Source organism: Medicago sativa, chromosome 8, assembly GCF_051527215.1.
Source record: "Medicago sativa cultivar Bolivia chromosome 8, Bolivia_mono, whole genome shotgun sequence".
NCBI classification, from domain to species: Eukaryota; Viridiplantae; Streptophyta; class Magnoliopsida; order Fabales; family Fabaceae; genus Medicago; species Medicago sativa.
In genome coordinates, this window is record NC_140756.1 from 6,567,477 (window position 1) to 6,592,909 (window position 25,433).

A 25,433-nucleotide genomic window follows, 5' to 3' on the forward strand; every position below is an offset into this window, starting at 1 on the left:
ATGAAAACAAAAATAGAAAATGTGTCCAAGTTGTGCTCTAACTTTGAGCAGATCTCTAACTAATATACGAATCTACACGATGACTAGTGTCCAAGTAGTATATGATGAAAAAGTATTTGTAAATTAAGTATCATTCTGATTTCCCACAGGCAATCTAAACTCACAATTTTAGAGTTTTTCGGATGCAAAATTCTTTATTCGATAAATAATGTGCAAGTGCTACCACTCACACTATCTATGCATCTACATTAAATTAAAAATACTCCATCATACTTTTACAGGAGATAAATGAGTCAACACAAAAATATGGATTTGATTCATATAATATACACTATTTAGGTTGCAATGATGATGTTTGTTTGGGGCTTTGGATTATATTCCTCTCAATGTTATATGTAAGTTTGATTCTCCCGATAATCGGTGTCAATTTTAATGAGTTAATTTGACTTCTTTAAAAAAATATAAAACTAATACAACAACTTTTATAAATTCATCTGTCAAAAAAAAAAAATTATTGATTCATTTATTTCTTATAAAAAAGAGTTGGGGGAGTATTGTTTATAATATTCTTTTATTAACATAAAAATTGACTTTTATTATTATTATTTTTCATTAATTCTTTCAAAAAAGTTATTTTTTCATCAAAGGTTCATTCATAATCGAGGATTAAAGGATTCAAAAATCAACGAGGTTTGGTTAGTAGTATCTCCACTTTAAGAAAAACATACTTTGAATGCCTACTGAATGCAATATATGTATATGGCAAATGCTTTTTAGGCCCCGCTTAGATTGAGCTTATTTCGAGCTTATGAAAACTAGTTTATTCAAATAAATAAGTTTTTATATTAATTAATAAGTTCTCACCAACGAAAATTTTATCTTCATAATTTGTTTTTCATAAACTACCTTCATAAATTGTTTTTCCATAAGCTGTTTTGCATAAGCTCAATCCAAACGAGCCCTTAGTACGATGCCAGTTTGACAAAAAAAATAAGAAATGCATTGCTTTAAACGTGTAATTACTAGTTTATCCAACACTTATTTTTCTATAATACCATATTATCCTTTTTTTTAACAAGCCAAAATGAAACTTATATTAACGTATTATCATATTATCCTTGTATAGTAAGTGGTTTTCAACTGTCGTCAAAATTCGTGTAGTGTCTTCCATATCATATAGCAATGTTGCATATGTATAACAACTAAATTTGACCATATTTCAAAAATAAATAAATAATGATTTAAGACAAATGATTAAATATTTTAGAATGAAGATCAATTTTAATTTAAAAAAGCAAGACCCTATTTAGTTCTTTAAAAAAAATAAAAACAATTTTAGTATTTAAAAAAAACAAATCAGAGAAAATTAGCCTCTATATTCTTTATACTTTTTTTAACCAAAAGGGGTTAAACAACCCCAAATACTTTGTTTAATTGATGCATAAAAGACAGAGAAAGAAAAGGAAAGGAAAAAAGATAGAATCCTAAGAGAGAGAGAGAAAGGAAGAAGAAAGACCCACAATAAAATATATTCCTCTCAAATTGAGAAGAAAATAAAGAAATATTTGACATAAAATCAAAAAAACAACAATAATGTCTTCATTTTTTATGTGAACTAGATATCCTTTATGCACAACCGTAAAGACAAACACATCGAGTCAGATAAGACCGTAAAAGGTGGCAAAACTCTCCTCCAAGAGAACTCAGCACTACTGTATTTTTCAGCGTTGGATTCGAACTCATGACATTCCGTTAATATTTTAGTAATAATTCAAGTGTTCATGCAATATTTTAATAATAGTTCATTAAATATATACTATTTGATTGATAACTTTTATCTATTAACTCAATTTCTTTCTTTTTAATTAATTTTAAATAATATTTATATTTATATTATTTATATTTTTTTGACAAATTATTATTTATAATATTTATAATTTATTAAATCTATATTATTTTTTAGGGGAATTTATATTATTATTCTTTTTATTTATTTATCCTTTCCTTTATTAAAAACGCTCTGCTAGGGTTACTCGTATGAGCGCCGCTACCAAATTCTATTCTTACCAAGCTATAATCAATTAGTTCTCCTTTTGTTTTTTGCTACTACGTGATTGAATTGCCTACTTGCTATTAGGAACAATTGCTTCTATGATAGAATTTTAATTCACCGCATGATATTGTCTTCCACGTGCGATTAAGGATTTTGCTAATACGTAAAAGAATATTTTAGGATAACTAATGCGATTGGCGATTTGCGACTATTAGCAATTTGCGATTTATCAGATCTAGAATACGATTTCTGCCGCGTGAAGAAAATAACAGAGCTTCGATATGGCACTGTCACTCTCTTCTGAATAGTGTTTGTTCAAAGATTTGGCGCTGATTTAGATGAAGATCATGAGATACCTATTTTCGATGTTAAGCAATAACAGGAATATGATCAAGTCTATGGAGCGGTCACAAACAAGTAATTAGCGATTGAAAAGCTTTTGCGATTGCTTCTGGTTTTCTAAATTGCTCGATTAAGGTTTCTGGTTGATGACGGTTTTCTCTCCGTTGTGAGAGCTTTTATGTTTCTCTTCTTGTAAGAGTTTGTGGTGTTGGTTTTCTTTCAAGCGTGGGTACGATGACTGAGATAAATTTTGAAGACTTGTCACTAAGTGATGATGAGGGACTGAGTTTCGACATTGAAGAGGAAGATAGTTCTGAACATGATCCTCGCCTATGTTTGGTGGGACGTTTTCTTGTCAACCGTCCAGTTTGACTTAAGGAAATGAAGATACGGATGTCTGAGGTGTGGCGACTGCTGAAGGGGGTGGCGGTGAAGGAAGCGCAACTAGGGCTATTCTTGTTCCAATTTTTTCACAAGTTGGATATGGAGGAGGTACTGAAGGGTGGTCCGTGGACATATGACAATCATTCTTTGGTTTTGGAAAAGCTGCGAATAGGGGTGCCATTAAAGGATATACAATTGAACTATATGAATCTCTGGGTTAGGCTTTACAATTTGCCAACCGGTATGATGAAGGAGAAAGTAGGAATGGGGTTAGGGAACTATATTGGAGAATTTTTGGAGTATGATGGAAATAACAATTCTAGCTTCTGGCGTGAGTATATGAGGTTGAAGGTGAGGTTTGATATCAGACAGCCATTGATGATAGGGAAGAAGATCAAGGCGAATGGGGGTGAATGGTGTGTGGTGAATTTCAAATATGAGAGGTTAGGAACCTTCTGTTTTGTGTGTGGGGTGCTAGGACATAGCGAGAACAAGTGCGAGGTTAGGTTCTCTCAGTCAGACGTTATGATTCCCAAACGCTGGTCAAACACTATTAGGGCAGATCCATGGAAGCCCGGGGGGGGGGGGGGGGGGGGAGGGGCGTCATCACAGTGGTTGCGGGAAGATGGGGGTCCTCAGGCTAATGTGGAAAAGGAGGGATTGAGAAGAGCCGAAACAGATGGGCAGTCTGAGTCCAGTAGGCAACAGGTGTCTCCGACTTCTGTGGAGAGGGTGACCACGTCTCAGGTACTGGTGGGTAAGCATACTAGTTCTACGCTTGTGCCATGTGGGGCCAGCAATGGCGTGAAGGAGTTAAGGCATGTAAATGCTCCTTTATTGACTTTGACTAAAGATATACGGTCGGGTACATCATGTTTAGTCATTTCCTCAACTATTGATAACCAAAACCAGGTGCATAGTACTAGTGAGAATGAAAATAATGCAAACATGGAATATCAGTTTCAGAGAAAGCGTATGCGAGAGGACAAACAACCTGTCGAGGATTCCACAAATCAGACACTTCAGCATTTTTTATCGGCACGTCCTGGCAGCCAGGACTGCCGGGACCAATGATTATTTTGAGTTGGAACTGTCGGGGATTGGGCAGCCCGAGTGCAGTTCCAAATCTTCGAAATCTGGCTCGGGGAAACAAACCAGTCATTCTTTTCCTATCTGAAACATTGACTAATACGCGAAGCATGGAAAGTATCCGTGTCATGTTGGGATATGATTCATGCTTAGCAGTTGATGTGGAAGGCAGGAGCGGTGGACTGGCAGTGTTTTGGAAAGATGTTTTTAATTGTCGTGTGTTAAATTACTCTCGAAATTTCATTAATCTGATTGTGGAAGATAGAGAAGCTGGTGATTGGAGATTAACTTGTTATTATGGCTTTCCTGAACGTGCGCGTCGTCATGATGCTTGGGATTTACTTCGGGAGCTGCGGGATATGTCATCTCTTCCGTGGTGTATCATTGGGGACTTTAATGATTTGTTGTCTCAACAAGACAAAGCTGATATTCATCCTCATCCTAATTGGTTGTGTACGGATTTCTATGAAGCAGTTGAATATTGTGCCTTATCCGATATTAAATTGCATGGTCACCCATTTACGTGGATGAAGAGTCCGGGTACCAATCGAGTTCTGGAAGAAAGATTGGATATGGCTATGGGAAACTCTGAATGGCTGCAACGTTTTCCAGAAGTCAAACTTACAAACTTGCTTACTTCTCACTCTGATCACACTCCAATACTGCTTGATACTATACCTACGGTTCGTCAGAGGTATAATTATTCTTTTAAATTTGAAAACAGTTGGCTCCTAGAGGACGATATTGAGGAGGTGGTGGTGGATGGCTGGGGTGGTACTAGGGGGTTGGAGCTCGGTGATAGAGTTGTGAATTGTTCTACGAAGTTGCAAAGCTAGGGTAGGAGGAAGAGAGTTCGGTTTAAGGAAGAAATTAACCAATGTGTTCGTATATTAGAGGAGCTTCGTGCCCAGCCGAATGGTATGATGCGTACACAATATGTCGAAACTCGGGTGAAGCATGCTCGACTACTTGTACAGGATGAGGCCTTTTGGAAGCAAAGAGCGAAAATGCACTGGTTGAAGGAATGGGACATGAATACTAAGTTCTTTCATACATCTACGGTAGCCCGTGGCAAAGTAAAGAAGGTTAGTAAGCTCCAAACAGATGATGGGAGGATTGCTACGTCTCAAAAGGATATGTGTATCGTGGCACAAGGTTATTTTGAGCAACTATTTGCTGCGAATGCAGGTGTGCATGAACCAGTGCCTGGATTTGATGAGTCAATGTGTGTCAATGGTTTTAATCCGGCATTTTATCAGAGATTTTGGCATGTGTGTGGTGATGATATTTTTCAGGCAGTGGTTGCTTGGTTGGATCGCGGTTACTTCCCTTCAAACCTTTTAGAAACAAATATGTGTTTGATTCCGAAGTGCGAAGACCCGGATAGTATGAAAGATCTTAGGCCTATATCTCTTTGTAATGTGTTGTATAAGATGGTGTCAAAGTTGCTCGCTAAATCGACTGAAACGATGTTTGGATAAATGTGTGTCAGAGGAGCAGTCAGCGTTTGTTGAGGGCCGCTCTATATTGGACAACGCGTTAATTGCTACCGAGATAATCCACTCAATGAAGAGGAAGACGAAGGGATGGAGAAGGGAATTGGCTCTTAAGATTGATATTAGTAAGGCTTATGATAGAGTGGATTGGGGGTTTCTTCGTGGTGTGCTTATGCGAATGGGGTTCAGTGAGAAATGGATCCAATGGATGATGATGTGTGTTAGTTCTGTTACTTATTCGGTTCTTATGAACTTTGACAGGGTGGGGCCTATTGTACCCGGCCGAGGGTTGCGCCAAGGTGACCCGTTATCACCATATTTATTCATATTGGTGGCTGAGGGCCTATCGACTCTAATACATAAGGCTATTAATAGAGGTGATATTCATGGGGTACAAGTATGTCGCGGCGCACCAGTGGTGTCCCATCTGTTGTTTTTAGACGATTGTTTCTTGTTTTGCAGGGCCAATGTGGTAGAAGCACAACGTTTACTCACTATTCTTAAAACTTATGAGGTAGCATCTGGACAAGAAATCAACTTATCAAAGTCTGAGGTGTTTTTCAGTCGCAATTTGAGTGAGGCGGCGCAGAAGGATTTGTCACACATTATTGGTGTCCGACATGTGATGGGTACCGGAAAGTTTTTGGGGTTACCTTCGATGATTGGTAGAGATAAGAGGTCTGTTTTTTCTTTTATCAAGGATCGTATTTGGAAACGAATAAATGCATGGAGTGGACGAGCATTATCGAAGGCGGGAAAGTAAGTTATGATCAAATCTGTGTTACAATCTATTCCAGCATACATAATGAGTATTTATCTTTTGCCGAATTCAATTATAGATGATATTGAAAAGATGATCAATGCGTTTTGGTGGGGAGGAAGGAGTAACAACCGAGGGATTAAATGGATGGCATGGTAACGTGTGGCATGCCCCAAAGAATTTGGTGGAATGGGGTTTCGAAATTTCAAAGCTTTTAATCTTGTTATGGTAGCTAAGCAAGGATGGAGCTTTCTGTCTAAACCTGAATCGCTGGTTGCTAGAGTCTTTAAATCGAGGTACTTTCCACGTTCCTCGTTTTTAGGTGCTACACTCGGACATAACCCGAGCTTTACTTGGCGGAGTATTTGGAATTCGCGTCAGTTACTTTTATATGGATGTAGGTGGACAATTGGAAATGGGCAGTAGGTCAGCGTGATGAATGATCCATGAGTTCGAGGTGGTCATGGTAGCTGGATTCAATCCCCACAAAGTCAGGGTGTGCATAGTTTGTGCGTGTCTGATTTGATAGTTGACGAGGAACGAGTTTGGGATATTGATAAGCTTGAATCTCTGTTTCCAGATGATATGGTGCAAGCTATTCTCGACACACCACTCTTTGCAGAAGTTCAAAATGATAAAAAGTGTGGATGATGGAACGTAAGGGGAGGTATACTGTTAAGACTGGTTATAAACTTGCTATGATGGAGTTGTTACATACTGATCGGTTTCATGTTGAAGGAGAGTGACATAGAATTTGGAATGTGAATTCCCCTCACAAAGCTCGTAATTTGTTATGGAGGATTTGCATAGGGTGTGTTCCGACGCGTCTCCGACTACAATCACGGCATGTACAATGTGAGGTGATATGTCCATGATGTGATACGGATGTTGAGGATGATTGGCATGCTTTTGTGGGTTGTACGGTGGCGCGTGAGAGTTGGTATTGGGCAGGCCTTTCGCCTGTGCTGCAACCGCGAGTTGGAACTGTGAGCAGTTTGGCAGATTTTGTTTTTGATATATGTCGTTCCGAAAGCCGAGACATTGCTGGCCGGGTGGCTTCACTTCTTTGGCAAATTTGGGCTGCACGTAATAATGTCATTTGGAATGCCGCTCATCATACTTCAACAAGCATTGGGAGGACGGCACTAGATGCATGGCATCAATGGCAGGAGGTTCATAAACATCCCCCACAACCGGCTGTGGAACACGGGTAGAATAGAGTGCAAGGTAACAGCTCAGTTTGGGAGAAACCACACGAGACATGATTGAAGTGCAATGTGGATGCCGCGTTCCATGACCGTAACCATATTACATCTTTTGCGTGTTGTGTTAGAGAGTCCCGCGGGCAATTTATTCGGGCTCGAACGAAATGGCAGCGGGCAAATATAACAGTTTTGGAGAGGGAGGCTGTAACACCCACGCCGTGGCTTTTGATATCCCGCCAGTTGGATACGAAAGGTTCCCGCCAGTTGGAACGGGCACTATCCGTAAGGATGACCCCACGTTAATAAGAGGAACCGAATCACATCGAAATGAGAGGGATCCGGAGGCCGTGTAGGTATGGGACTACATGGTTGAAGGAAGGCTTATAAGAATTGTTAGGTACTACCCATATCAACAAGATGTATCTTCTTTTCGGTAGCTCATTCCATAAGAACTCCACAGTTAAGTGTGCTTGACTTGGAGCAATTTTTGGATGGGTGACCTACCGGGAAGTTTTCCGGTAAGCGTGCGAGTGAGGACAAAACACACTGAAAAGACTCGTATTGGTTTGTGGGGTTAGTCGGCAATCCTAAAAGCAGTCTGGGATGTTACAGAGGCAGTAGCCTTACTCGAGGCTCTTCACTTTGCTGATGCGAACAGATGGGACCGGGTTGTCTTCGAGTCCGACTCATCTACTCTAGTGCAAGCTCTATCGTCTCCGTGCCAGGGTGATTCGGAATTCTATGCTATTGTTTCTAGTATTATTTATCAGTTATCTTTACATTCCAACTTCGAGGTGAAGTTTGTTAGGAGACAAGCGAACATGGTTGCTCATAGTTTAGCTAGGGCGGCCTGTTCTTGGGCTAGTCACCGTATTTTTGATTTTTATCCTTCTTGTATTGAACATTGGATGATTAATGATAATAATTAACTTTATTTCGGTAAAAAAAAAAAAAATTCTTTCCTTTATTTATAATCTTTGAACCGTGTTGTGGAAGCCCTAATCCACCAAATTAGAGCGAAACTCCCTATTAATGTGGAGGGCCAACACATTCTTAGCATGTGCCAATCAATACTTGCCAAGTGTCACTCTAAACATCATTAATAACCCTAACTAATTCACAATGCATAGATATCACACATACAAACATTTGTTTCTCTCTGATATGGGTGCTTTCTCTTCGTATTTCATAGTGTAACGTGTGCATGCTTCCTTCTTAATTACATATGCTGCTTCCTTCTTACCTCTTCATGTGTCTTTCCTTCTTCCCTACTGCTTTATAAATACGAATTCAAAAACACAGATTTGTTGTTGTTTGTCATTTTATATTCTATTGTGGATTTTATATTGTTACATCTACATCCAAGGTCTTGGATAGATCGAAAGGTTATGATTTAATTCTAATTGTCCTTATTTATTTATTTATTTATTTATTTTCCAATGGTTTTTATGCCATTTTATGATGTGTGTTGTTATAATTTTTTCCCCTTGAATGCGTCTTTCTTATAGACTGTTACTCTTTTGTGCATTGCTATATCTTATGTGTTGAGTTTTTCCGTTGAATTCGTTTGCATAAAAACTGCTCTTGAGTGTCTTGCTATTCTTTTGTTTTGATGTTTTCCTTTAAACTTGTTTGTTTATGTAGTGCTTCTTATATTTGAATTCGTATTTTTTTATTTATATTCTTCTATGTTGATTTTTTTGTAACTTGACTACCCTTTAGGTTTCTTTTAATTTATGCTATTCTTCTTTTGCTATTTTAATTTCATTTCTTTGAATTTGTATGCGGTATATACTACTATTCTTTTGTGTCTTGTTATTCTTTTGTGTTGATATTTTCCTAGATATTGTTATACTGCTATCTAGTGCCTTGCTATTTTCCTTTTAATTTGGTTGCTTATATACTGATTCTGGTATTATGTTATTCTACTTCTTACTAAAGCGGTACTTTTTATTTGTATCATTTAATTGTTTTGTGCTTCAATGCAACAAGGAAGTTGTATAGAACTTCATTAGTCGCAGGGGAGAGACTTGCAAGTAATTAGTTTTTTTGTTTTTGTTTTAAAGAAGCTAAAATGGAATATAATAACCAGAAACTTAGTCTCTCAAGCACAAGATGTGCCAAAGAAGAACTAAGAAGAGTGTCTGTTACACGAGGATACCAAAAAGAAATTAAGTGTTACAGCCACAAAAAGGCACGCTAAAAGCACAAAAAGAGACTGAAAATTAAAAATGAACTCCCAAATATAAAAGGGCATTAAGCTACCACATGTGGTAACTAAAAGCAAAATTAGGGTGATTTGTCAAATCAGGGTGATTTGCCTTCAACCACTAGAAGGATTGAAGCTTAATTTTATCTCTAAGTTGATTAATAGATTCTCCCTTTTGTGTGAAGACCCTAGCATTCTTTATAAAAACAATTGAACGACACAAATTTCTTTATCAGTAATATTCTCACATGGTCAACTATATGTAGTTGTATCAAGAGCCACTTCTAGATATGATTTGATTTTTTTTTTTGTTAGGTGTCGACAAAGATGTCCATCTAAATATTATTTTAAATGTAATGTACAATGAAGTTTTTTGTTATTCGTAAACATCAAATTGTAGTTCAAATGTGTTATATGACTGTATTGTTGGATATTTTATTTCAGTATCACACATCTAATTTACACATTACTATATAGGGTTAATAGCGTTTTACCATCTGTAAACTATTGCGCAGATGGATGATTTGGGGTGGGATGTGGGAGGAGAGGCGTGGAAGTGGCGAAGGAGGTTATGGGCGTGGGAGGAGGAGCTATTAGTGGAGTGTAGGACTTTATTAAATTGTGAAAAGGGCGTAAACCTGATCAAAGAAACCACAATATATTATTAAATTGTTCTTTTTGAGAATAAATGTAGTCGTACACCCCACTATATTTTTCTTTATTACTGACTACAATTTAAGGACTTCATTTTTTACACTTCCACTAATAGCGCCTCCTCCCACGCCCATAACCTCCTTCGCCGCTTCCATGCCTCTCCTCCCACATCCCACCCAAATATTTCACTTATTTTTATTATTTTTATCATATCTATTTTTTTAGAGTTTGTCATATCTAGTTTTTTTGTCAAAATATTATATCATTTTATAATACATATATTTGCTTTCTTTCTATTTTTAGACAAAACATATATTTACTTTCTATCAACATTTCTTTTCATTTTTCTATCTCATTTTTTTAACGAAATTTTCATTTTCCCGTTTACCAAAGTACAAAATAAAATATTACTTTCTTACTTTTTTCTCTCTCCTTTTCACTTTCTTTTCTCTATCTTTCTTTCATCGGTCAAATTTATACTATATATATAAAGAAAATACATAAGTTTAAACTGATTTTTTTCCTTTCCATTTTTATCCTTCATTTTTTTAATTGATTATATTATCCTTTTCATAACAATATTTAAATTATTAATTAAAATACCCAACTACATTAGGAACAATATTATCTTAAAAATATATAAAGGAAATAGAAGATTTTGAGTTGGATTTTTTTATCATTCCAATTACACCCTTAAAAAAAAAATTCCTGTAATAATTTTATATTTTTGTGTCATCGAAAAGGATAAAAGTTTTATTATATTTGCAACATTCATAATACGTTATTTAAATTTACACCTATTAGCGCAATAAAAATAACATATAGATGGGCACAGACTGCTCGTTAACCGCTAGTAAAATATAAAGAATGTTGGAGCTAAGTTGTCCCGATATATTTTTCTCAAGGATTAAAAATTATTTTTATTTTTATTATGGACTAAATTGCGTCTCATAGTTTTTTTCAAAGACTAAAATGAATCTTACTCAACATTTTAAAACCGGGTGCTAAAAAAAAAACTTTAGTTCCTTAAAAAAAAAACTTTAGTTATGCTTTAACTTTATTATTTATTATATGTTGTCAAAAATAAACTTTATGATTTATTTATTTTTATTGAGAAAACTTTAAAATATTTATGTGTTTATTTTATCATAATTTTAATTTTGATTTAAAATTTTTAAGTAGTCAAACTCACATGCACTAAACGCGTTGAAAATTTTACACGATTAGTCTTATCTTCGTATCTGACGACTCCATTTTTTTATTAACCCTCTTTTTTGAAAATAAAACTTAGGTGCATTTTCTTATATACTTTTCATATGGATCTTAACTAAATTACTTGTGATTTCTTTAAATCTACAACTTTCTTAAAGTTTGTTATAGCCACAAAATGTGTCTTTAGTGAAGAATCATAGGAAAAACACATGCGATATGCATGTAAGTTATGTCTTCTTTTTTTTTTTTTTACAAAGAAAACGACGCTAGTTTATTAACTACTTGCTTTAGTTTTTTTAACCCTAGTAAAAAAGGATTTCTCGATCATTCCCTAAATTTACATTAAAAAAATAAATTTAAAAAACCCTTCTACAAGTTTAAAGAGCCAAAACCCAAATCAAAACCAAGCTGTCAATGTCACATTACTTTGAATACTCTATTCATGCAAAAACCATATATCGTGACAAAATAAATAGCGTCAATCTTAATCTAGTTTGTTATGATTGAATGAGTAGTACCCATTCACCACCTCTCACACACTTCTCATCTTTAAAATAATCCATAATCACTTTCCAACCACAAAACATAATCGATGAATTGAGGTTGTCTTTCAGATTGTGACATCTAAATAAATTGAGGTATGTTTCTTTGGTCTTAATTTGATTTCATTCACAATTTGTACATACATGTTTGTCAATGCCGTATGTGATTTTTTCTGTAGACAACCTGGGATTGTTTTCCGATCACTAGTGTGTGTTTTTGGATTTTGTTCATTTTTTTGTTCTCTTCATTCATTAGTAGATTAAGAAGGATTTTAGGATCGTGGTGAAATTGTGATGAAATTATGAACTTGTGATAAATGAGAGATGGTAGAAATATTTGGGAAAAAAAGGGACCTAAAACTCTTATTGTTGGCTTGACATTGGAATGTCTACCGTCAACAATCTTGTGAATTCACGCAATCAACATATCAATGATTGTTAGATCGAGATAATTAGTCTACATTTCGATGCAAATTTTGTTTGTTTTTAATTTAAAACATTCGATTTTGATCTATTGATGTGTTGATTGTATAAACGCGTAAGTGTATATATGCGTGAGAATGTGACAACAACAAATAAAATCATTTTGGAGAGAGATTATACCTTTGCTGCTTGAAATATAAAATAAAGTCACAATCTAACAGTTGTAACTTTGTTATATTCATTGCATATGCTTGTGCGCAAGTGGAATTTAAAACCATGATTGAATACCTTGTACATAGTTTTATAAGAATGTTAATCACAAACTGAAAACTTGGTAAATAGTTTTTATTGTCTCAAGAAGTTTTTTATTCTCAATTATCAGATATCTAAATTATTGAAAATGTACCAACAATGGACTGTATTGAGTGGTAAAAGACTCTAACACCTTAAATAAATAGTCCGAAATTCGATCTCTAACCCTTGTGTATAGAGAAAGCTCAGTCTCTAACACTCTAACAAATTCTCTGATAAAAATTAATCATCGTTAAATGATTGTGGATACTTCTTCGTATATATAACATAGTTATAAAAAAATACTCAATGTGAGAATATTCTTGGTGGTCCAAAGGCCAGATATGATTTTTAGCTTTGTCACATTTGCTTTTTGAGTTTTCACTTTTAAACCCTGATAGGGACAGTAATAATCACCTTCAACCAGCTTTGTTTTTTTTACCAATTATGCGTATATGAAATCAAGTGATGTTATTCTTCATATCTTGTCTGTCCTACCAAAGCTGAGCACCTATAACATGACAAAAATCAATTATGTAGGACTCTCACGTGACATTCAATCTAACATCCAATTTAAAATTGACCAGAAAAATAAATATATTATTTGCCATGTGATTTCCCTTTATACTATAATGTAGTGCTTTTCTTTTGCTTTGGTCTAAACTCAAATTCTCTTCAAATTTCCTCTACTTCTTTCTCTTTACGTTCACTCACTTGATTGCCAAGTTCTAAATCCATAATACTTTGCTAGAGTGGTTAGTACATACATGTATTCATATATGTATACTATGAGTTATGTATTATTACAATATGAAAAATCTTAGGTCAATAATTTTGTGACACTTCTTGCAGAACCAAGAGCAAAATTTTAGCTTCAAGCTAAGAAGCAAGCATGGCTTTGGAGAACTTCTACAACATCTTATTTGGTGAAACAAGTAAGTCCTAATCAATATTTACAAATTCATGCATCACTGCATCTTATTATTATTATTATTATTATTTCAATATAAATTAGAACTATAATCAGAATGCATTATTTGTATGAACATTTCACTTCTAGTGAGTGTTTTTATTCCCTTTGTCTTTTTTTTTCTCCTCAATTCCAAAGTCTAAACCTTGGAAAGACTTTTGTTTTTTGGTAAATGGAGATTTTCAAGATTTGATAAAATGATTGGTGTATCTACTGTGTGGCTTTTAACTTTAGCTATTTAGCACCGGCATTTCAATTTAAAGACGAGTTTGGTGTCCAAAACCGACACATTTTATTCAATCATTTTACTTTCTCAAGTTATTGTAGTACAGGCATGTTAGTTTCGTATCCGTGTGTCTGTGCCGATGCTTAAACATTATTGAACAGAATGAGCAAGTGAATGAGTTTGTATAAGAGAGTAACATTTATATTTTTTTTGGAGGAGAGTAACGTAAATATGGTATTTACACCCAAGATATACAAATAGTAACAATTGAATCATATGGCAACATTAATTCAGTGCAGGAAGCTTCATTGAACATCTTTGTTAAGCATATCAGTGGTAGCCACTTGTAGACTGTAGTTGTTTTGTGTAGGGTCGTCCCTGTGAAACTGGAGGCTCAGCTCTCATAGTAAAAATAGGCCCCTAATAAAAAAACGCACAATTTTTTTAAAAGATTAATCTTCTGTTTATATTGAAAATAACACTCGTATAATGATTATTAGCCACCGAAATCAAAATTAGCAATTAATTTTACTAAAGACGTGTTTTTTAATTTAGAAATAGAAACATGAAACATGAAGATTTTTTACTTAAAAATTGAAACATGAAACATGTTTATTTTTCTTTTTTGAGTGGAGGTGGCGATATTGAGCAATAATTTTTTTTTTTTAGGCCCAACTCAGTTGAGCTCTTTGCACTCCCCAAAGAACAGCTTGGTTTTGTGATATTAGCATTTTTTTTTCTTAAAAAATAATTTTCAATAATTAATTATAGACAATCATTTATTAATTTCTGACAATCAAAATAACTCCCACCAACTCTTTTGAAGAGCCAATCCTATTTAGCCACCTTTCTCAAGTGTCTTCTCTGATTAATATTTTTATATGTTCAGTAATATAATATACAACTTGTGTGGTGGAATGGATAACAATAATCCAGGACCAAAGTACAGACAGTATAACACGTATATATAAATATTTTAGGAATGATAGTTTTCTTTTCTGCGAAAGAAGTATAACATTTTATTACTAAGATTTTTTTCTAATAACCTAGTAGCTGGATCTCACACATTTAAATACAGATAAATAGAGTATTCGAAATTTGAACCTCGACCCTTCATAAATATGCAATACTCTGTTAATTGAGTTAAGCTTACGTTGCTAAGATTTTAGTGGCACATACAAATGTCCATCATTTTAGAAGCGCTGGCCTAACACTTCTTTGTAAATTAAAAACATTAATAATAGAGTTCTCCTTTAAAAAAATATATATAATTTAATAATAGAGTTCTTTATTTTCCTTGAAAAGTAGAGAAAATCCCACTCATATATTATATTTATAATAAAATCCTACTCATAATTTTCTTTTTTTGACAAGTACTCGTATTTTTCTTGAAAAGTTTCTCTAACGTGTTTTGTTGTAAATATTTTTTATTGTGCTTCATTTTATAAAATATTCGCTTTTAATTCAATTCATTTGTTGTAGTTATAATATCTATATTTTTTTAAATGTATCTAAATTTACTAATTTAGTTTTAATATTAGTAAAGTGTGTTTGGGTTTTATTTTTATTTTATAAAAAAGTGTCTTGTTAGGATAAATTTATATTGAAAATTCATAATAAAATTATTTTTTTAAATCTTATATATTATGATATATAGTATATCATATATTCAAAATAAATCATCCACTAAGTGCTTTCCATGTGGCTTTTTTTAATGAACAAATTACTTTCCAAGTTGATTCCTCCACACAATGAACAATATTGGCATCATTGATAATTAAAGTGACGAAGCATATGCTGTGGCTGTCTGTAACAATTTTGTCTTTGTGTGTACATTCATTGATTCAAAGTTCTAATCACACCTTTCTATTTGTGGCTTTATTTGTTTTGTTGGAAAAATCAAATTTGCATTCCTCCTTAGTTTTTTATTTTGTCTAACTCAACTCAAAAAATTGATAAATCTAACATGAATATTTCATTAACAAATATAAGATAAAAGCCTATATTATCTTAATAGTTCTCAACCTGTGCCACAACCTAGTGTTCTTAATAACTCTCCTATTTCTTCAAAATTTCCACCGATTGTGATGTCCACCAATTGTTTGTTCATCTAGCTTGTTTCTCTCAAAATAGAAATCACTGAAGTCATTAAAGTGAAAGAAATATAGACCAATTCTTACTTGGTCACAAACCTAAATATAAAGGTTTTAGGCGCGCACACATGAGTGAATAAAAATAAAAGAAACAAAGTATATTTTTTTAAATAAATAAACAATATATACTTTGATGTGTGTGTACTTAAATCGTTTTTATTTAGGTTTGTGTCCATGTAAGCGTTGCTCAAGAAATATGATTCCCAAATATAAGAAAAACATACTCAAAGATAAGAACTTGTAAAAAAAAAAAAAAAAAAACTCAAAGATAAGAAGAAAGACACGATGTGATTTTTACTCTTTTTAGTTTTTGCAAATCGACATAGAACAAAAAGTTTGTATATAAAATGTGATTTTTCTTTATTTCATATTTTTTGCAATTTAAAAGATGACAGCCTATAACAAGTCATGTAAAGAGGACCATGGTTGGACCTAAGGTCCATATTAGGGGACCCTAAATTTAATTCTACAAAATACACTTTTAAAAATTGGCTAATTTTGTATAAACGACATTCAAGCTTATCTCTTATAATAAATGTGAGAAGTAATAGATTTTTTTTTATAGATTTTTTGTATTCCTAAAAAAAAATGTAGTATTTTTTATAGAATTTTTGGCATCTTGGAAAATCAAAATAAAACAAAAAGTAGGGGAGGTTTCAATTTAAGACTATAGTCATAGACTCATAGTATCACTTTTTAACTTTTTCTTTGGTTTTTGGGCAAAAATTACTATTTGGTTTTGTTTGTTAGCGAGCAATATTTTGTACTTTAGAGAAATGTGCACACATTAGCGGCGATACCAAACATGTCTTATTCTATTTTTTATTTTCTATTCAAAGAGAAATTATTTACGTCAAAGTTAACTCAATTATTGATGAAGGGGTAAAGAAGAGTTTAAAAATGGGACAATAATAAATTCTCTTGAGAAACTATTTTTCATGTTTGTCCTTGTCTAATTAGGTGTCATTGATTTCAATTTTACAGAAAAAAACAACTTAGATTTTTAGAGTAATGTTGAAACTTGAAAGTGATGATAAAGACTAATGAGGTACAATTATTCAGTAAAACAAAGGAGGCATAGTCACATTAACACACACTTCTAACTTTTTACGCTAAACTATTTAAAAAAAAAAATACTCTACGTATACTTTACGTTATTTGAAATGATTTTATTTGTTTATTGAATACAGCAACAATACAATAATCCAAGATGCCAAATACTATAAATGTTCAATTAGTCTTTATACTTCACTTGACTCAAAACGACATTCTGCGAGTTTTAGGGATTTGGGTTGTGTGGAGTCACAACTTCGTTATTTACACAACCAATTAAATTTGAATTGTTCGAATCAGATGATCCATATTTTAAGTGTGGTATTTTAGATTATAGAGATTCAATATATACCTCACTCTGTAGGCTCAATATTACTTTTGCTTGAACTATATACTACAATGAATCTTCATGAGTTTAACATCGTTCTTCATTTGGCTTTGACAGAGCTGAGAAGTTTTTCATGGACTACATGGCAGCCATTAGTCTCACCATGCTTGTTGGAACATGTAACTTTACCTCTAGAATTTGGCTTTCTTGTGATATTGTTAGTCCAACTCCCAAGAAATTGCGTGAACAACATCACCAAGCAAAACAAGGTCTCAGAAGTGCATCCAAATTGCATAAAATTTGGTTTTCCTTACATGATAAGCTTAGCTTGCACCACTTTATTCTTGGCTATTCATGCCTTAATGCTAATATTGATGCTCAATCATGAGCCTCAATGTACTTCAAAACTTCAAACTTTTACATCAGAGATCATTCAAGTGTTATCATCTGCAACTATTCTAATAGCAATATGCAAGATGTCAAAAACAAATGCTAATTTCCCGTGGATTATAAGGATTTGGTGGTTTTTCAGTTTCCTTTTGAGCATTATCAGCACAGCCCTTCATGTCCATTTCAGTATAAAAAATAAGGGTGTTATTGGTATAAAAGAATATGCAGATTTCCTTGGTTTGGTTGTTTCAACATGTCTGTTAGTTGTTTCAACAAGAGGGAAAACAGGCATAGTCATCATTGCAACAAATGGTAGCATATCTGAACCACTTTTGGAAGAGAAAAATGAGAAACATTCTTCTCAGTGTCTAAAAGAATCACCATATGGAAAAGCTACAATTTTTCAATTGATAAATTTCTCATGGCTCAATCTGTTGTTTGCGGTAGGGTATAAGAAACCTCTTCAATTGGATGACATTCCTAATCTTGACATCAAGGACTCTGCTGAATATCTAAATTGTGCATTTGATGAGAGTCTTAGACAAGTTAAGGAAAAAGATGGAACTACAAATCCATCTATCTACAAGGCAATCTATTTATTTGCTAGAAAGAAAGCGGCAATCAACGCGCTTTTCGCAATAATAAGCGCTTCAGCATCTTATGTTGGTCCATATTTGATCACTGACTTTGTGAATTTCCTCACCGAGAAGGACAGTCGCGGACTAAAGAGCGGATACCTTTTGTCTCTAGGTTTCTTATGTGCTAAAATGGTTGAGGTCATAGCTCAGAGGCAATGGATTTTCGGTGCTCGGCAACTAGGCCTCCGCCTAAGAGCCGCATTGATATCACACATATATAAGAAGGGCTTACATCTATCAAGCCGATCGCGTCAAAGTCATTCTGGTGGTGAGATAATGAACTACATGAGTGTAGATGTGCAGAGGATTACAGATTTCGTTTGGTATGTAAATGTTATTTGGATGCTGCCGATACAAATTTCCTTAGCTGTTATCGTTTTGCAGACAAATCTTGGATTAGGTTCATTGGCTGCATTAGCTGCTACACTAGCAGTTATGACTTTGAACATACCTTTAACGAAAATACAGAAAAGATACCAAACCAAGATCATGGATGCAAAAGACAACAGAATGAAGACCACTTCAGAAATTCTCAAAAACATGAGGACTTTGAAACTTCAAGCATGGGATAGTGAGTTTTTCCAAAGGATAGAATCATTGAGAAGTGTTGAATATGGATGGTTATCAAAGTCGTTAAGACAACAGGCGTTTTCGGCTTTTATCTTCTGGGGTTCACCTACATTCATTTCAGTGATAACCTTTTGGACATGCATGTTCGTAGGGATTGAGCTGACAGCTGGAAGGGTCTTATCCGCATTTGCGACATTCCGAATGTTACAAGATCCTATCTTTAGTCTACCTGATCTACTCAATGTTATTGCTCAAGGAAAAGTTTCTGTCGATAGGATCGCTTCTTTTCTTAAGAAGGAAGAAATCCAACATGATGTAATTGAATATGTTTCCAAGGACAAAACAGAATTTGATGTAGTTATTGAGAAAGGAAGATTCAGTTGGGATCCTGAGACAACAATTCCAACACTTGATGAAATTGAGTTGAATGTTAAGAGAGGAATGAAGGTTGCAATTTGTGGTTCTGTTGGTTCCGGGAAATCTAGTATGCTCTCAGGAGTTTTGGGAGAGATATTTAAACAATCAGGGAATGTTAAGATTAGTGGTACAAAGGCTTATGTTCCACAATCAGCATGGATAATTACTGGAAATATTAGGGACAATATAACCTTTGGAAAAGAGTTCGATGAAGATAAGTATGAAAAAACTGTTGAAGCATGTGCATTGAAAAAGGACTTTGAGCTATTCTCATGTGGTGATTTGACTGAGATTGGTGAAAGAGGGATTAATATGAGTGGTGGACAGAAACAAAGAATACAGATAGCTAGAGCTGTTTATCAAGATGCTGATATATACCTTTTTGATGATCCTTTCAGTGCTGTCGATGCTCATACCGGCACTCACCTCTTTAAGGTCAATTATTCTTTTTTGTACTTTAAATTTGTAAAATATTTCATGTTTTGAAGACTTGTTTGTGAAACAATTGCATTGCTTTAATGTTAGGTGTTTCATATGTTTTCCGCAGGAATGTCTTCTGGGGATTCTCAAAGAAAAAACTATACTATTTGTTACACACCAAGTTGAGTTTCTTCCAGCAGCAGACCTCATTCTGGTAAATGATGATGCTTGCTTGAAAGTTTGGTTCTATATTTATTTAGTCAATAAAGAGTATATCAAATTATGCTGTTGAAGAGATTATAGTCTGTTAAACTACGAATTTAATTCATATACACCGTCAGTTTAAAGATTTTCTACATTGGCAATCAATTGTAATCCTCACATCTTTAAAAACATTTGGTTGTAATCAATAAATACTTCTAAAGCCACACATATGATGATTGGTTTTGATTTTTTGACAGTGTAAAATATATCATTTTACTTTGGATTCCTTAATGTTTGATATACCTCTTCCACTTTTATCATATATCACGCTGCCACTGATCCAAATGAAAACCAGGTGATGCAAAATGGAAGGATTGCACAAGCCGGAACATTTGAAGAACTTCTAAAGCAAAATATAGGATTTGAATTATTAGTTGGTGCTCATAGCAAAGCACTAGAGTCAGTTCTTATGGTTGGAAATTCAAGTAAAGCAAATTTAAATCCAATACCTGAAGGAGAATGCATCACCTACTCAAACTCAAGTTCTGAACTTTTGCACACACAACTTGACACAGTGCAAGATAATCCTCCTACAGAAAGCAAAGGAAATAATGATGGAAAATTGGTTACAGATGAAGAAAGAGAAACAGGAAGCATATCAAAAGAAGTTTACTGGTCTTATTTGACAACTGTTAAAGGAGGAATTCTGGTTCCAATCATACTATTGGCACAGTCTTCATTCCAAATACTTCAGATTGCTAGTAACTATTGGATGGCTTGGGTTTGTCCTACAAAATCTGATGCTAAGCCTATATTTGATATGAATTTCATACTACTTATTTATATGGTACTTTCTGTTGCTGGTTCCCTTTGTGTTCTTCTGAGAGCCATGTTGGTGTTAAATGTTGGACTTTGGACAGCACAAACTTTTTTCACAAGAATGTTGCATAATGTGCAACGAGCCCCCATGTCATTTTTTGATTCTACCCCAACTGGAAGAATCTTGAACAGGGTAAGAATTCATATCTATCAATGCTATCTATGACTATTATTGTTATTGCACTATATAACAACACTGATATTGAAAGTCTTAATTTCAGGCCTCCACAGATCAAAGTGTGCTAGACTTGGAAATGGCAAACAAAATAGGATGGTGTGCTTTCTCAATAATACAAATTCTTGGCACTATTGCGGTGATGTGTCAGGCAGCATGGCAAGTATTTATCATCTTCATTCCAGTAACTGCAATTTGCATATGGTATCAAGTATGTATCCTTTTTCCTTTTTGCTCTCTCTCTCTATTAAAGGACATAAAACAAGTTTTACTCATAACTAATTCCAAAATTAATGCAAGATATAATATTTCAATTTTGCAATGTGTAAGCTATGTGAACCGAAGCTTATGCTCAAATTTTAAGTCCAACATTTAAAGTAGATAAAAATGCTCATATTTAAGTTATTTTTGTACTTACAAAGAAATCAGTCTCTTTCTCATGTCCTTCTCTATCCACCGTTGTTTTATGAAATCCTGACAGAAGTTGAATGATGTTTATTTCAGCGATATTATAATCCGACAGCAAGAGAACTGGCTCGCTTAGCACAGATACAAATTACTCCAATTCTCCACCATTTTTCAGAATCTTTAGCAGGAGCTGCATCAATACGAGCTTTCGATCAAGAAGGCCGTTTCATGAGCACAAATCTTGTCCTTCTGGATGGCTTCTCAAGGCCATGGTTTCACAACGTGTCTGCAATGGAATGGCTTTCTTACAGATTGAACTTGCTTTCAAATTTTGTTTTTGCCTTTTCACTTGTCTTGCTAGTGAGCCTCCCTGAAGGTTTCATAAATCCAAGTAAGTACAAACCTTTATTGAGAAAATATTAGTAATAGACAATAAAACCATGTGTTTTGCAAACATACGAAGTTATTTTCATATAATGCTCCTCACAGGAATTGAAAATGATCTTACTTTCATTTCCGGTATGTTACAGGCATTGCAGGGTTAGCAGTAACATATGGAATCAATTTGAATGTCTTGCAAGCTTCGGTTATATGGAACATTTGCAATGCAGAAAACAAGATGATATCAGTTGAAAGAATTCTTCAATATACAAATATCGCAAGTGAATCACCTCTTGTGATTGAAGACTGTCGGCCGCCAAGAAACTGGCCAGAAACTGGAACAATATGTTTCCAAAATTTGCAGGTTTGATATAGCAAGAATTAAGGACACACAAAATATATAATGAATCAAGTTTCTATGTCCAATTTTTCCTTACATATCTTCTACACAAACTTTTATGTTACAGATACGATATGCTGAACATCTACCATCTGTGTTGAAAAATATCACTTGCACATTTCCTGGAAGGAAGAAAATAGGTGTTGTAGGACGAACTGGCAGTGGTAAATCAACCCTCATACAGGCAATTTTCAGGATTGTTGAACCAAGAGAGGGATGCATTATGATTGACAATGTGGACATATGTGAGATAGGTCTCCATGACTTAAGGTCAAGGCTCAGCATTATCCCACAAGATCCAGCCTTGTTTGAAGGCACAGTCAGAGGAAACCTGGACCCTCTGGAGCAATACTCTGACAATGAAGTGTGGGAGGTAAACACTTCAATCAAAGTTAATGTATGTTTATCACTATTAGCACAGTTAAAAATATCTTCTCATTGAAGAGGAAAGAGAGTATCCAGATGAATACTCATTGGTTACATTTAGGGTGCGTTTGATACACTGAGGTACAAAACAATGAGAATGGCACAAGACAAACACTTGATACACTTTACAACTCTTTGTTATGTACATTTTTTTATGGAGAACAGCACAAGTAATATATTGTGAAATTTACTAAAACATCCTTAGTACTTTTTCTAAGAGCAAATTATATATGGTAAGCTACACGTGAAATGGTCGTATTTTTTTCCCTTATCATCAGCTAAATGGTTTTTTCATTTTCAGGCACTAGATAAATGTCAGCTAGGACACCTAGTGAGGGCCAAGGAAGAGAAGTTGGACTCCCCAGGTTGGATTCATTGGCTATCAACTTGCACAGTTTATTATGCTTTTGGTAATAATAATCATAGTTACTGATAAAAACTGAATTGCTTTATACAGTGGTTGAAAATGGTGATAATTGGAGTGCTGGACAAAGGCAATTATTTTGCCTTGGAAGAGCTTTGCTGAAGAAAAGCAGCATTTTAGTACTAGATGAAGCAACAGCCTCAGTGGACTCTGCAACTGATGGGGTGATACAGGATATCATTTGTCAAGAGTTCAACAATCGAACAGTTGTCACAATAGCTCATCGAATCCACACAGTCATCGATAGCGACTTGGTTTTGGTTCTCAGCGATGGTAAGTGTTTGAGATTACAAATAGAACTAATTTGACCATTTAAATTGTGTTGCAAAATAGACTTTTAAATAGGTTTTCAAATAAAAAAATGTACACCGACAGTGTAAATAAGCATTACACCGACAAAAATATGAAAGATATTGATAAATATTCAACAACCAAATGAAGTAACAAAATAATGACACTAGAGTTTGACATTATATGGGAAGAAGTATCTTAATATATATCTTTTTTTTGAGTAAATCTTAATATATATCTTATGTTACAGGGAGAATTGCAGAATATGATGAACCATCAAAGTTACTTGAAAGAGAAGATTCTTTCTTCTACAAACTTATAAAGGAGTACTCTAGCAGATCCCATAGCTTCAATAACTTGGCAACTCAACATGTCCAAGACAGGGAATAATTTCAAGACTTTAGGGATAATATATTAATTTATGGAGTCACAGATAGCTACTTGTTTGATGGGACAAAAAAGGCTCCAAATTATTCCAGCCATAGCTTCAATAAAGAAAGAAGCTCCTTCCTGGCCCCATCCATGTGAGGTAACAGAACAAAATGGGAAATCATTAAGAGGTTCTTTATTTGATATACCATATGTGAGGAGACAGGCTCCAATTTTGAGCAGGAAAGAGCAAATTGGGATGAGATTGTAAATAGGGATGTCCAGTCTCTCATCTAGTAAACTGTAATAACTAGCAGATCTCTGCAATCTATTAAGTGCACTCTTAGAGTATATTTGTTTTCAGATGGAGTTCTCACCGTCCTTGGGAAAGTAAAACTGAGAAAGAAAAAAAAAAAACTTGTTTGATTTTTAGATTGGATCTTATTGTAAACTCAGTTTTTGCCTTCAAACTCAATTCAAAATAGAAGGGGAGGTTTTGCTTTAGCAAACTTCAATCCAATCTAATCCCGTCAAAAAAGGATCTTTCACTCGCAACTTTATAGACTAATCACTCGAGGAAGCTGAGATCCAATTAAGGTTTCTAGGAGCTTGTACCTTTCCAAGACCACAAACCCGTGACAGAGCTTATGAGATGTGGAAGTCTGCAACTGATAATTGGCAGCTAAGAACTCCACTTTCAGCTCAAAAATTTTATAAGCAAATCCCCCTCACATCAACTAAGCTATACCATTATGAAGGTGTTCAACGCCAAAGTTTAAAATGCTCTGATCATATCCTGACAATTCTTTTAACATGATTGTCATTAAATATTGGGATTGAGGAATTAAATATTGAAAGGATTGAACCAAAAGGTAGTCTCTTTGACTAAAATAATACAGTTAAGGAAAGCATGTACAACTTCAACAATGTTCAAACCAAAGACCCTAGTTCATTTAATCAAGGATAAGGTCACAAGTAATTGATTCTACTACTAAAATTGAAAGGAAACAGGATGAAGCCATAAAAGAGAGAGAATTAAATTGCTCCATAAAAGACACTGGTATTTATCTTTTCAAATTAAAGGAGCAAGGATGAATTTCAAACCACCTCACACATCACTAGATTTTGATATTTTGCTTCTAAACTCCAATGATTCTGCATAAAGAGCTTGATCATCCTTACAATTTCATATAAAACATCTACCAACTACATCAAAAAACTACTTTTATCAACATCAATAAAGGCAAAACCAATAGCTCTAAATATACATCCCACAACAAAATGTTCGGCAATAAAATATATACAGAGGGCAATTTTGCCAATTGAGTGAAATAAGGGTATATGAATGTGACTTGGGATCTTGCATGGGATCCACTATGCCATATATCATTTTGAAATCCAATTCGGATATGATTTTTGTTTCCTAGAATGACCACTGAATTGCAATCAGATTAACAGCTTATATCTGTTTCAATACAGGTCCGCGTATGTAAATTTAAACACTATACTCTAAATATTTTAAGCTACAAAAGCTATGCTCGAAAACTGATTCAAAAGAAGCCCTTGTATATGAGTTCACATTGATTAGATTAATATCAATTTCTCAAAATTCTTGTAGTCCAGAAACCTCTTAAACTATCCATGACCAAAT

At 34.3% G+C, this 25,433-nt stretch overlaps 1 protein-coding gene and 1 long non-coding RNA gene across 4 annotated transcripts; one reads left to right on the forward strand and one right to left on the reverse strand.

Annotated features, from left to right (window-relative positions):
* The first annotated feature begins 11,481 nt into the window (after positions 1-11,481).
* On the forward strand, positions 11,482-24,199 carry LOC146896484 (putative ABC transporter C family member 15). Of its 3 annotated transcripts, none has more exons than XM_085731351.1 (12): positions 11,482-12,042; positions 13,513-13,595; positions 17,508-19,840; positions 19,953-20,039; positions 20,385-21,041; positions 21,130-21,294; positions 21,588-21,882; positions 22,022-22,236; positions 22,340-22,645; positions 23,000-23,063; positions 23,156-23,395; positions 23,664-24,199. In XM_085731351.1, exons 2-12 carry the CDS (start codon positions 13,553-13,555, stop codon positions 23,801-23,803), a joined length of 4,545 nt encoding a protein of 1,514 aa, XP_085587477.1. In that variant the 5' UTR covers positions 11,482-12,042; positions 13,513-13,552; the 3' UTR covers positions 23,804-24,199. The 3 variants fall into 3 exon arrangements, with proteins under 3 accessions (XP_085587477.1, XP_085587476.1, XP_085587475.1); XM_085731350.1 differs by lacking the exon at positions 11,482-12,042 and adding an exon at positions 13,285-13,415; XM_085731349.1 differs by lacking the exons at positions 11,482-12,042; positions 13,513-13,595 and having other exon boundaries at positions 17,264-19,840.
* On the reverse strand, positions 20,129-21,639 carry LOC146896485 (uncharacterized). The gene is made up of 2 exons (XR_015021064.1): positions 21,502-21,639; positions 20,129-21,327 (listed from the first exon to the last, which is right to left on the reverse strand). It is a non-coding gene; the product is annotated as an uncharacterized LOC146896485 (long non-coding RNA).
* Positions 24,200-25,433: the final 1,234 nt, after the last annotated feature.

What these genes read in the sequence shown, in the direction of transcription:
- LOC146896484 (XM_085731349.1), top strand. Translation starts at nt 17,462, where the DNA reads ATGAATCTTCATGAGTTTAACATCGTTCTTCATTTGGCTTTGACAGAG. An exon ending in CTGGAAGAATCTTGAACAGG is followed by an intron (nt 21,042 to 21,129) that starts GTAAGAATTCAT and finishes TCTTAATTTCAG; the next exon opens with GCCTCCACAGATCAAAGTGT. An exon ending in TGAAGGTTTCATAAATCCAA is followed by an intron (nt 21,883 to 22,021) that starts GTAAGTACAAAC and finishes GGTATGTTACAG; the next exon opens with GCATTGCAGGGTTAGCAGTA.